Raw genomic sequence first — 13,998 nt, 5'->3', positions numbered from 1 at the left:
TCCAAGTATTGAATAAGGCACCGTAAGGTTTACCTTTCTGAACGAATTAACTTACGCATAAAATATTGGCTTTCTTTTTCTTCCACAACTTTCCTTTGCTTCTTAAAAAATGAACATCGAGGCTCTACATCTGAAGAGTTCGTGATTGCTGAATTTTCTGAAAATATTTCCAGTCGTGTTATACATTAGTCTCCTTCGCAGTTACTCGGACCGAAGTCACGCAACCAGTCTCTAACCCAGTGAGGAACGTTGAAAGTGATACCAAGGATCTTTAAGAATTTCCTGTTTATTCTGATATTCAAAGGACGGGTCAAGCTATAATCGGTGCAAAATTACAAACGTGTCTTTGCGGGTCATTTTTGAGCACGTTCGATCGGTTTCGTCCATTCTGTTTCCAAAAATGTCTTCGAAAAACAATGGTTTATCAGTGAGCCCTGGAACAGTGTTGTCTGTGGTTTGTTTGCTTCTATACTCCGCTGGATTCATTAGAATCGAGCTGAAGGTTAATGATCACGATCAAAGGTTGATAGCTGTCGAGGAAGTCATTTCTCAGATGAAACATGGAATGGCGCACACTTGGAATAAAGGTAAGGCATTGGTGTGTCGGGTAATTGTTTCAACTAAAACCTCTTCCTCTTCAGCAATTCACTTATTGACAGTATCTGTATATTGTACTAAAAGAGCTTTCGTGAGCAGATTAATTATTCAATTCAATTTTAGACTTTAATCCTTCCGGTGAAGAAATAGTAACCAAATATTTAAAATATCTCTTAGTTTCTTTCAAATAACCGTTCATATTATGATTGAAAACGGAAAGCAAGAGACGTACTCTAGCACTTCCAGTTGATCTCAGGGTCTCAAGGAAGGATTCTTTTATTTTAAGCACTTTATGGAGTTGATTTTGCGGTATAAATGAGGAAAGATGGTGCATTTTAGCTGATAAATTTTAAGTAATGTTTTCCCATGCAATCGCACGTTTGACCTTATGCAGAGATCCCTTAGTACAGACGGCTTCAAGCTGGTCTTTCAATATTATGTCACAAAACTTCTTTAATTTATCAGTTATGCAGACACTCCGATCTGAAAACAAAACATTCATATAGGCAAATTAGCAGCCATTTAGGTAGTGTACATTGCACACAGAAACGGCCCTGAAACTTAACAGATCTTTTCTGGTTACGGTGCGACTCTACGCGAGGTACTGAAGTATATCTGTCTTATTACTGTTTAGAAATTTCACAGCTTAATTCTGGGAAGAAAGAAACAAATAGTGAGACAAAGCTCCACAGAATCACACGTAGCATTGCCAACAATTCAACCTTTAATAATTCCGCCAACATGAAGCAAGCTTTGGAAGACGTTGTCACCTCGAGTTTCAAAAAGATCTGTCAGAAGAGTGGAGACCTTAAAGTGTGCCCGCGAGGACTGCCGGGACCTCCGGGATGGAGAGGAAGAAAAGGTTCCCAAGGAATTATGGGACCACAGGGTCCAGGTGGAAAGCAAGGAGTTATGGGACCCCCTGGTCGAAGAGGAAAACAAGGAATTATGGGACCACCGGGCATAAGAGGAGAAAAGGGAATTAAAGGAGATATTGGGCGACCGGGCATCCCAGGGATTAAAGGTGAGCCCGGAGAATCTATTTCTTTACCTAAAGTGACAATTTTCCCTGCTTCACAACTGACTGTCAACGAAAGCAACACTGCTGCTCTGTTTTGCTCTGCTACTGGAAATCCCGCTCCCCAGCTATCTTGGATTAGGGTTGATGGATCGTTACCTAGCAACAGGATCAAACAGACGTCGGATGGCCTGATGCAGATTGATGACGTTCGCCTAGAGGATGCTGGGAAATACAAATGCATGGCGAGCAATATTCTGGGAAAGGACGAAAACGCTGCGAACCTTGTTGTTCAGAGTAAGTTGAAATTGTAATACTTTATTTTGTCTCACCTACATAACCAAAGCCCAATAACTTGATTTAGGGAGGGCCTAACCAGAATCAACCTGAATATGCAGTATATGTGTTAAAAACAATTATTCTACAACACTTTTGATTAATTACATATACTGACCGGTTGCTCAAAATGTGGGGAAATTTACTATAAATCTGCTGTTATTGGTCAGTCTTGAGGTACATCCCCAAGTAAGTACGTGGACTTACCGCCAGTTACGGCTAAGACTCTAATATCACAGAGTCACTTGTGACAAAGAAACCTCATTTTAACACATGGGCTGATGTCAGTGCGTTAAGCTGACGGCTCCATGTTTACTTTTATCTTACCCAGGCTTAGTGCCAGTGAGGCTGCCGACAAAATATCTATCGATGTGGGTCTTCTTGCAATCTCATTTGTGCGCAATAACAGTTGTTTTGTATCTGTAGTAATTTAAGAAACTGAGGTAGATCGTTTTGTTCCGTTCTATTACACATTTTTTTTTTAACAGAATGACAGAAATTGAGTTTTTTCACGCAACCTAGGTTCGTATTTCTGTACCAATGTTCCATTTCCATTGGCATTCAAGTTCTGGGTATTCTGTGCATTCTCTAAGATAAATGCTTATGAGAACTTCGTGTAAAACAGTCTTCAGAAAGAGGGGCGTGGGTTTGACAGTGTCTAGGCAGTGATTACGAGATTGCAAGTCTACCGCATTTCATGTTTTCTTATGTCGGTATTTAGCCGTTTAAGACTGTTTTTGCTTTGTTTGTTTGTCTCTTTTTTTGCTTTGTATTGTTTTGTTTTGTTTTGTTTTGTTTTTCCTGCGATATTTAGTAGTTATATCACTCTAGAATACTCCTAGGGTAACATTTTCGTGTCAATTGAATGTCAACGACAGGATAAGGTGGTTTTTGCAAGTGAAGTTTCATTTGGAATGCAAAAAGCTGTACTAATGCATAATGACATTAAACGTGTCCCCATTGCCTGTTCTGTTACACAAGATATTTATTTATTTATTTATTTATTTATTTATGTTATTTCCTTCCAGGTAAGCCCAAAGTTTCTCTCTCGTTTGGACCATCCTACGTCGAAAAGAACAAGAACATCACTTTACCAACTTGTTACGTGACTGGCTATCCTCCAGCGGTGATCACGTGGTCTAAAGTGCACGGTGAACTGGTACAAGCAAGAGCTCTCTCAAAAGATGGACAGCTGTCAATAACAAACGCTCAAAAGAAAGACTCTGGCTTGTACAAATGTAAAGCAACCAATATCTTAGGTTACCACTCGGCTGTAACACATCTAAGTGTTGTGGAGCTGCCGCAGTTTACAGTCAGGCCGCCTGGGCAACTTAAAATGTCTACGAACCGCAATATAAGAGTCCCTTGCCAGGCCACTGGGGACCCCCTTCCGACAGTCACTTGGGTGAAAGAGAACGGCGAGCTACCGTTAGGGAGATCAAAAGTTAGTGTTGATGGAACACTTCAAATTTGGAACCCTAAAGAAGAGGACTCGGGGAGATATACTTGTATGGCGGCATCGGCTGAAGTCTTTAAAGCGTTTTCTGTTATGAAACTGACAATGAGAGGTGAGATTTGACATGTACTTATTTATCGTGATTTAAGTCACTCTCAGTACCGTTTTAATTCTTCACCTTGAGTCTACAAATGTATACAAAATTTTAAGGACTTGACGGCATACACTGTTTGAGCACAGAGGTTATGGAATACTATATTTTATAATATAAGCCGAAAAATTTGGGAGATTTGATTGATTGATAGTTTCACTATTTCCACGTAATAGTGGTATAAAAAAAAAAATATGCAAATAAATATACAACTGAACATTTGAAAAATAGTTTAAAGACTTAAATTCGGAGGCTTCGCGATATATGGTGGCACACTGACATGAAACAGTTCGACATCACTATTTGCCATAGAAATTAGAGAAGAATAATTGCAAAAGAAATATTTCGTCGATGTGAAGACGGGAGGTAATGAACTTTAAAATTTCCACAGCAAAATAAAAGTTTCAGCTTCGTAACCCTCCTGATACAGCAACCAAGAAAGTGAAATTCACCACGCTCAGCAAGAAAATTTCAGCCTGAAAATTGTTGCTAATCTGACATTAAGTTGGCCCTTCATTCCCGTAATCCTGATTGTCTCAGAGCTGTTGCTAAAAAGTACTAACAACAAAAAAATTATTGAATCGAGGGCAGAAATGGCGGGGAAATATGTCATGCAAATGCTGGCTACGGTACTCAAATGATTGCGGACAGATTTCTTTGCTGGGGCGATTATCGAAACCAGAGAAACGACGAAATCGAAGGTAGCTGCCAGCTCCCCCCCCCCCCGAAGTTACCCGTCAGTTTATTTACTATCGAATTGTCTACTGTCTAAACTGTCTAAGCACAGGAGTCGTCAAATTGTACATAAAGCAAAATTATGATCGTAGAAAATACAAGTGGCCCAAATGGTTACTTTATGGGGTCCAAGCAAGAGGTATTTCAAGTCCTTCCATTCTAAAATATCTCCACCTAGATAATTGAGATGGGGATGATTTCAGCAAGAGGGTTATCCCGTTTTCTTAACCTTTACTCTAATATAGAAAAATCCTACGAAATTAATCAAGAAAGCTTGCTATCATTTTTGTCAACAAAGGACTGAGCTCTGTTATCATTAGCTTGTGAACAGACTTCGGCTGGATGGTTCTGACCGCGGCTTGAAGGGCCAAGAATAAAGGAACCGCTATCGTAGTTTGCTTGCTTTTTGTATTTTTTGCTTGATGTTTTTTTTTTTTTTTAAATTTGTTTGTTTGTGTGTCTTTCAGAATGTGGAGCTGTTGGTGTAGAGGACAGGAACACAATACCAGATGCCAGAATGACGGCAAGCTCATACTACGATATTTATTATTATCCATACTATGGCCGGCTGAATGGGATCAGGGGAGACGGAGCGTGGTGTACTAAGACAAGAACAGACAGAACAGACTATCTTCAAGTTGATATGGGTGCAGTACACTCTGTTTGTGCAGTGGAAACACAAGGACACGGAGGAGGCTCTACTTGGATCACCAGCTACAAAGTGCATCTTTCTACAGATGGAGTAACATGGAACGGCTACAAGGAAAACAATGTTGAAAAGGTGACTAAGATAATATACTTTTGTGTAGGAGTGGCGGTCCATAGAAAAATCATAAAGTAATCTCAGTAATCAGGACAATTGCGACATATTAAAGCCACAAGAGCCCTGTAGTTCTCTTATAAAAAGGCTGTATATACCGAGTCCATGTATTGTGGGTATCTGTATATAATACCTGTAGACTGATGTAAAACGTTCGGAGAACTAGAAATTCTTGTCATAGGCAACCGCTGTGTGTCTACGTATTAAGCCCCGGCCAAACGATCGCAACGTTTTAACGCAACGTATCGCAACATTGTTGGGACCAATGATGTTGCGTACGTTTGGCCACCCTGTTGCGATGTGTTGCGACTTGTTGGGTGTTGTTGGCTCAAATTTGAAAATGGTCAAAATTTCCATGCAATATTTGTGGATGTTGCATGATGTTGTAGTCGTTTGGCCAGGTCCATGCAACAATGCTGCGCCCGGGCATGCGCACTAGTTCGATTTTCAACACCCAACATGTCGCAACACGTCGCAACCGGATGGCCTAACGCGCGCAACATGTTGCGCCAAACAATGTTGCGATATGCTGCGTTCAGATGTTGGGATCGTTTGGCCGGAGCTTGCAAATGTTGGGCCAGCAATATTGGGATATGTTGTGCTGAAATGTTGCGATCGTTTGGCCGTTTGAACAGCAAGCCATATGCTGCTGGTTTGGAGGGGAAAAGAGATTGTAAAATGTAAAATTAACAAGTTATTTAAAAAGCGGAAACTAAAAGTCCTGCCATGTTAGTCCTAGCTTGTAATCAGGCTCCCGGTGAGTGCGAAAAAATGGAGAGGGGAATCGAACGCAGCATAACCACACTCGCCTACAGACCTCCGCTCGCCGTGTCCTTTTTTTCTGGTCCTATAACCCAATTGGGAGAATCAATCTGGTGAGCGCTAATGGGTCAATTTCGATATATTTTTAAAAATTATAGCCAGGCCCCAGGTTATAAATATGCAACCTTGAAAACGCAAACAAACAAACAAACAAACAAACAAAACAAAACAGAACAAAACAAACAAACAAAAAATCAAACAAACAAAAACAACAACAGCAACAACAACAACAACAAGAAAGTCCACTATGCGTACTTGTGGTTTTTGCTTAATTTTATTTCATTCGGTTGGAGTGTTGTTTTTGAATGTCAATATCTGGGAGTTGATCATGAATTGCTACAAGTGAAAAGGTAGACAAGGCATTGTATATTTTAAGTGGATAAGGTATAGCCAAATACTGTTTACTTACTTACTTACTTTATCCTCTAAAAATAATTATTTATTTAGCTCTCAATTTAATCTACTTAATCATTCAAGTTAGCCCTATTTTGTGCAGCATGTTGTGCCTTGTCCCATGTGTGAGAGAGTTTTCACTCTCTGAGCTTGACACTGTTTGCACATGTCAAGTGAACTTTTACATGTAGTGTCAAGGTGTTTTGCTGCAGTAATGACTAAGCCTGTTTAAATAAATAACGACATCAACAACTGAGTCCCGCAAACTGGCTTGCAACTATGCTGGTTTGTGAGAGCTTTTGTGGTGTAAACCGCGCGCCGGATTTCAAGCCTATGAATGAGGGCTCGCAAAAGTGTATTAGTTTTAGTGCAATCCGCACCAAACACAAGCCGAGTCTAGATATGTTGGCTTGCGTGAGCAAACAACTCCCGTATCGCCAAGGAAACTCACTCAGCAACACTTGAATGAAATAACAAAGAAAAAACAAGGCAGAGCAGTTAATTTTCAAAATGAAAGGATGAAAACTAATGATAGACAGCACGACAGAGCAAATTTGAAGTAGAAAAATGTCATACCTTAAGCAATTACAACTAATTTGCGATGAAAAACTCTTCAAAACTTTCACAAAACAGGTAAGACGGCTGCCATTACACTAGTAAAACAACGATACGCCGGAAGCAATGGCCGACGAAACAACTCGAAAACAGTGCCTCGCAATTACTAGTACCCAGTCTACCTGTAGGACTATTCGTACTCCCGGAGGTCTGTCACTTGTCATCTCGTCCTGAAAGCCACAAGATTGGTCTCTGAATTAGTGGTCGTGCATAAGACTACAAAAGTTCTGTTAGTCTAAGGGGAAAGTAAAGGTTGTGTCAGTGTCGTAATATAACTTGGCTGCGAAGTTTAGTAGTTCGGCGGCATAACTAGAAATTTCAGGCAAAATGTGCACTTTTTGATACAAGCACAAGATGTGGCACACTGATAGCAGTCACCAATACGAGCATTTTCAGGTTTAGTGCCAAGTTGGAGTTCAACTGGATTCTATAGAAATCGCAATTTATTAAAATTCATGAAATTCTCTTTGTACTGAATAAGTTATGTAACCCTTGTAGTTTACTGCAGTGTAGTGTTTCTTCTTGGTAGTTTGTAATTAAGCTAATTGTTGTAAATTCTGTAATGTTTATACGTATCGGTCTGAACACTCTTGTACTATACCTCTAAAAGAAAAAAAAATGATAATAATTTTCCCCAACACTTGGCAGATATCTGTTGTGGGAGACTTGTGGCTAATGGGTGTTTATTTTTTAATTTAAGAGGTCATTCTCGGGGAAATGGGAGGTAGCCGCTTAGAAGACTGTTATTGCCTAGTAGACATGGAATCACGTCATGATCAAGGCAACCATGATAAACGTGTGCTTGGAAAAAAGAAGTTGTAGTTTGAAGACTTGTTAACAATAAGATTTTCCAGTGTCCTTCTGATTTCATATGTATTACATGTATATACAGACTATGTCAACCGACTAGCAACTGAGATCTTCCAATTTCCTTTTTATTTCATGTGGCATCAAGCAAAAACTACGAAGTGACTAGCAATTTTGTTTAAAACTAAAAAATTGTCCTGGAAAGAAGTAAGGTTTTTGTTTGCACTGTTTGGTAATGATTCATTGTCTTCCTTGCCCTATTTCACAAAGATTTCAACAAGCCTTCTTTTGCCCAGCCCCCAAAATGGAGGACTCAAGTACGAAATTGATAGCGGTCGTCATGGGAAATTTAAAAGAAATCCCTAAGAGGTACCAGAAACTAATATTAATCTCCCCTTGTGGGCTTGTTTCAAATTCATTTTAACTCCAAGAGGTACCAATTTAATTAAACTACCTTCTCATATTTTTTTCCGGCTTACGGGCCTAAAGGGACTTAGATAAGTCTAAAATTGATAATTTCAGAGCTTGTAATAGCACATTCGATTTCACCTCACTAAACTACAAAGTTTAACCCATAAAAGGTACGCTGCCCCTTTTGTTCAAATACATTTTCTTATTACTCATAACTACTAGTCTAATATAGAAACATTATGCAAACTACATTGTGCACTGCGCACTGGTAACCTTACAACAGTCAATAATAAGAGGCATACAAAGTGTATCATCAATATTGTTTTCTTTTTACTAAACTATACAGTACTATTTTACCTTATCTGGTACCATCTTAATGCTGGGCAATCAACAAAAGTAACCACATTGTGTATTATGGGTATTCAGCATGTCGATATTTTTTTTGCAACCATGCCAAGAACTTATTAGAACCTCAATACACTTCACTACCATTAACAAGGTGCATGTTGGACTCAGTTGTTGATGTTGTTATGGAACAGGCCTAGTAATTACTGCAGCAAACGATCTTGACACTACATGTACAAGTTTACTTGACATGTATAGACAGTGCCGAGCTCAGAGTTAAAACTCTTATGGGACAAGGTACAACACGCTGCACAAAGTAGGGCTAAAATGAAGAGAGGTTGTAGCTGTGTTATGTCTCATAGGGACTAAGAGATGAACAAAAAATTATTATTAGAGGATAAAGTAAGTAAGTAAACAGTATTCTTCAACTAATTTTCCACTTAAAATTTGTAACGATTTGTCTATGTTGATACCAGAGATCAAAAAAACTCTGTGGTACCTAATTCAGTTATTTCCTCACCTTTATCACACTTTTATCTTTCCCGTGATTGCCTTCTCACTTCTAGCAATTCAACTCTCAGATACTGACATTTAGAAACAACACTCCAACCGCATGGAATCAAACTGCTTTGCCAAAAAATCTCTTCAAAACCCTGACTTCGGAGCGATATGTCACTTTAGCGTTAATAGCTACCTTATATTGGCAGTAGTAAAATCTATTCCTTAACAATCCAGCTTCATCATATTAAAATTTCAACGAAATCGAACAAAACCAGAACTAAATATTTGAACTAGATTTTTTTTGCAACCTCGCTTCATTGCTTGAGTCGACAAAGGAAGCGACGATTGCCCATAGCCACCGAAACACATTAACATAACACGAACCTACGTTTCGGTCAAAAAAAATCCAGGATTATTGCCTGAGAGCTGAACATTGAAGAGGAACATCTTTTTTTGAACTTTTCTCAGGTTATTTAGACGAAAAAATGACCTCGGCGGGCTCCAAAAGAGAACGAAACAAAAAACAGAACGAGACAGTGAGAAGAGCCGATAATTTATTCACCGCGTGGCCTTCGTTACGTTCAAGTTAAAAAAAACCTTACTTCTAAATAATTTCAGCCTTACAAGCCAGCAACTGGTCCCAAATTACTTTCTGTATCCTTACAAATGTCGTGACTTCCATCTCCGAAAGATTTGGCCGCAATTTTTTAGCAAATAAACATTTCGCGGACAGCAATCACCATTACGGTGGCTTGCATACTAATTCGCTAACTTTACAAAGCCCTCCCGAGGGGGGGATATGACGAAAAGAGCTGAAAAATGATGGCCGGAAATAAAGTAATTTTCTCAGCTTCCGGTGTGCCAAATTTGCTGGAAATAGGTTCAAAACCGATGTGTTTTTTTTTTTGTCGTTTTTTTTTTCTTCGGGTCACTCATGCTACCAAAACAGTTAACTTTCAAAAGCGCTGTTGTAAGATCTTAAAGATCTTCTTGTTTTCTTTTTTCCTGGTGACTTTTCCGTTGTTATGTTGCCGCGCGCGGTTAACCGCCGCTGCTAGACAATTCCGGTGATATTTGGCTCCAAGGGCGTAGATATTAGATTCAAATGGCATAAATCGTGAGCAACAGATCGGACGCAGGATCGGAGTCGACAACCATTGTACACGCCTCTCTTAATTCAACCTCGGAGGTCGGTTCCTTTCAAGACATTTTTGCTGTCTGGGAAATACTTCCTGTACCTTTGCTTCTTCCTTGGCCGAGAGATTTTCCTTTTAAATATGCGATTCCGTCTGGTTCTGCTTGGTCCTGTCGAATTCCAAAAGGTTTATGTCAAGTGGCACAATGTCTTTCATATGTCGGAGCAGTTCCATTCTCTCGTCCAGATCTTCCCAAATCAACCCATATATTCCTTTATATGTTGAAGCTCGCCATTTTCTCTTTCTAAAGACGGCGTATGCTGTGCGTTATTGCATCCAATTGCATAGAAACAAATTAGAATAAGATGCCGCTTCTACCATCCGAACCAAGAGAAAGTGATGCAGAAGTGCAGAAGAGGAACAGCAAGAGAAAATCAAAATGCAGATTTACGCAAATTGAAACCTTCGTTTATTTAATATTTTTCGCGGGAAAATTGGCTCTACTTGAATGAACAAAAGGGAGAAAAAGAACAATTCTAATCATGCTTACATTAGTGTAGTGAAAACGTGAGGTAAAAACGTGAATTCATTCTCGAAAAGAACATAAACAAGAACTTCGCGTGGATTCTAATGAGTGAAAACTCTAGTTATCGCTAACTAACTGGAATTAGAAAATTGAGCTCTGCACTATATCAGAAATTGATCAGTATGGGAATGCCCATAATCCTACAAAGTTTGGTGCTTGTATCTAAAATCGCACAATTCTAGAGCTATGCTACCAGACTATAGGAGAATAAAAGGAGAGAAAAACGCATTTTGCGTACAAAATTTAGGGTCGAAACCAACTAATCAACAAATGGCAAAGTTTCCTGAGGGGGTTGGGTTTCAATTTTGTGGTGTTCGTATTCTTCAATGCTGTTGGTTTATTCGCGAAAAAGATCGCTTTCCTTTGTTCTCAGATAACGTTCTAATTGGCTAACTCTTTTCCAAGTGACCCGGTTTGAATAGTTGTACTGTAAAGGGATTTTTGTTGTAATTAAGCTTACTGATAAGCTCTTCGTATCTTAGAGACCAAGGGCATATGATGGTATTATTATAATGATTTAGTACTGGATGCTTGGAAGGAAATTAGGAGAAAAATTATCACTGTTTAATCATAACTGACACGCGAACTAGTCAGAAGACTATTATAGAACTAATTGTTTCACTAACTTCTCGGTAACGCGTGATATAACAAGCTCAAGTACAACCAGGAAATTTTTTTGCGGCCTTTAATTCTGTCTCATAAAACCAATAAATATTTTATCCTCGTAAGATCTTAGTTATAAGCGCTGATAATGTGAAACGTTCTGCTATTTCTTTTTCATTTGCAGGTGTTCACAGGTAACACAGATAAAAACAGCATTGTGAAGCACTCACTCAGTCCTGATGTTGAAGCAAGATTCGTTAGATTTTATCCCGTCACGTATCAAAGTTTTCCTTGTTTGAGAGTTGAAATATTTGTACTAAAATAGTCACACCAATCTTGTTTTTACTACCGGCTTAAAGGAAGTGAAAGGTAGTGATTGTCATATTTGGTCACAAATGCTGTTATGAGATAAAGTTTGCAATTAGTTTTCCCCAAAAGTTTTCTTTAGTTGTAAATTGTTCAGGTTCAACGAAAAAGAACCTTAATGGCACTGCTTCGAACCTCCTGAAACAATAGCTTTAAACTTACGTTATGAAGCTTAAGTGTAGAAAACCTTATATTATTAATTAGCCAGCTTTAACAGCTTGTATTACACTGGGAAACATAGGGTCAGTTGCTTTTTTTTTTTGAAGAAAGGAAACAGTCTTAACCCTACCTGTAGGTAAGGATTGTCCAGTTAAACGGATAGGTGTCAGTTGTCGTAAGTGAAAACTAACAACATATGATAGTCTTTTGACAAAATGTTTTAACGAGATAGCATAACTTAGGAATAGGTTTTTGTCACAGGTGCTCTAAGACGGCAGTACCGACAAAAGACAATCTGCTTTTAACGACAAGTAATGAGTAGTTTTATCAGAAGCCTAATGAACTAAAACAATACAAATCTATAGTGGACTGTTAATGGAGTTCGCTCTGAGCTTGGATACTGAGTAAAAGGGCAGGATCGTCTGCTCTGTTTTGAGCGAGTTGCCATACTCTTAACCCTATAGCCCCCTTCCATTTTCCCCTGGAACCTACACATCACTCCAGCCTTCGTAGAGTTTATGGGAGCCGCAAAACCCTCAAACTTTTCACAACGGTTTCTCTTATGATATTTCTTTCGTTTATTTTTTCAAAGGGCAATTGGCCACGTGTAATGTCAATGTAATTGTTTGTCTTTTAATTGCCATCGGCCTCAATAGAAACAAACCGTCAGGGTAAGAATCGACGTAAAACACAAGAGATCACAACTGATATCTGTGCTGGGAAAAATGACTCTTTATGACTTGTATAAGCCAGCTTGCATAATTCCATAATTCATGATATCATCCCCCCCGCCCCCCACCCCTTTACTCTGTTATTTCTGCATTGCTGTAACATCTAAGAACTTCCCGCGCATTCTGATACTCAAAGGAGGAATCTCAGTTTTTATAAAAAAGTAAGAAGTATACGCAGCAAACGTGTCTTTCCGGAACAAATTTGAGCTCTTCGACCATTCCCTGGCCAAAAATGTCTTATAAAAACGGGTTGTCTTATATTCCAGGGAACAGCACTGTCATTATTTTGTTTGTTTGTTTGTTTGTTTTTTACATCGCTGGGTTCATTAGAATTGAACTATAGTTTAATGATCACATTCAAAGGTTGATGGCTGTCGACGAAGTCATTTCTTAAATGAAAGACCGCGGGCGTTTTTGAATACATGCACGGGTCTGAACCTAAGCCTCTTTCATCAAAGCACCGATCTTCTCTGCATTTTAGCTATGTATCGTCTCTGTGCATCATATTAAGGTAGCACGATCGGATTTTTGAGTGACGATACCGTTCAACTTTGAGCGACTAGAGCACCACCATTATCAATCGAACGGAAAATCAAACGTTACTAGTGTGCTAGAGAAAGTTGAAAGTTTTAAATTACGTAAGTCTTAGGAAGGTCTGAGTTACCATAGCAACGAATTGACGCCATACCCCATTATAAATAAGACCGAATAACTTGCCATCAGGGATAATACGAAATCAGGGATAATAGGAAATACGACGTCAGGATCTCGAACTTGACATAGTCGTCTTAACGATGGCAAATTTTTTAAAAAATATCTGTAAGAGCGTTTCGAGAAAATTGCAGGTGAAGTTTCAAGGTATCAAAATATAACAAAAACGAAGCTGTTATTGGAAACTACGTCCACAAGAATTGACTAAACGATATTCTGGTGATAAATGAATCTTATAACATCAAGTTACCTCGAGTGAAAATCTCAGAAAAATCGCTCCGTTTGACGTTCAGAAACATTGGCTTGAATATCAACCTGTGTGGCGGTGTTATTTTGCTTTCTATCAAAGTTTGCCCCTAAAATTATTAAATTGGGCGGGAATTTAAAAAAAAAAAAAAAAAAAAAAAAAAACCACTCGATGAGTTGTTTTAGATTTGGCCTTCAATGAGATTAATCCATTATTCAGGGTAATCCAGGAGTTTCAAATTAATTGACACATCTCAAGGCTGCTAATTTTTAGTGTCAACTCAGGAAATAATTGCTCTGATTTTCACTCATGTTGTTTGTTGTCTTCAATATAATTTTCTTTTGTCTCGAATCACGGTATCATGAATGTCTTCTGTATTTTGAATTGTCAGAGTTGTGTTCCTGATAGAGCTTTTTATGGGTGCAGACGTTTTAGAATCACGGACGTCAACT

At 38.8% G+C, this 13,998-nt stretch overlaps 1 protein-coding gene across 1 annotated transcript; it reads left to right on the top strand.

Annotated features, from left to right (window-relative positions):
• Positions 1-307: 307 nt before the first annotated feature.
• LOC110046527 (roundabout homolog 1-like) lies at positions 308-12,293 on the top strand. The gene is made up of 5 exons (XM_020752221.2): positions 308-587; positions 1,232-1,912; positions 2,980-3,519; positions 4,761-5,074; positions 11,517-12,293. Exons 1-5 carry the CDS (start codon positions 401-403, stop codon positions 11,655-11,657), a joined length of 1,863 nt encoding a protein of 620 aa, XP_020607880.2. The 5' UTR covers positions 308-400; the 3' UTR covers positions 11,658-12,293.
• Positions 12,294-13,998: the final 1,705 nt, after the last annotated feature.

The sequence above is a fragment of the Orbicella faveolata genome, unplaced genomic scaffold (genome assembly GCF_042242905.1).
Source record: "Orbicella faveolata isolate gen_17 unplaced genomic scaffold, um_ofav_v1 contig_12, whole genome shotgun sequence".
NCBI classification, from domain to species: Eukaryota; Metazoa; Cnidaria; class Anthozoa; order Scleractinia; family Merulinidae; genus Orbicella; species Orbicella faveolata.
This window is presented reverse-complemented; position numbering and strand designations above follow the sequence as displayed.

Coding starts and splice junctions, on each gene's coding strand:
- LOC110046527 (XM_020752221.2), top strand. CDS start 401: ATGTCTTCGAAAAACAATGGTTTATCAGTGAGCCCTGGAACAGTGTTG. Junction 588..1,231: donor GGCGCACACTTGGAATAAAG/GTAAGGCATTGG, acceptor ATTACTGTTTAG/AAATTTCACAGCTTAATTCT. Junction 5,075..11,516: donor AGGAAAACAATGTTGAAAAG/GTGACTAAGATA, acceptor TTTCATTTGCAG/GTGTTCACAGGTAACACAGA.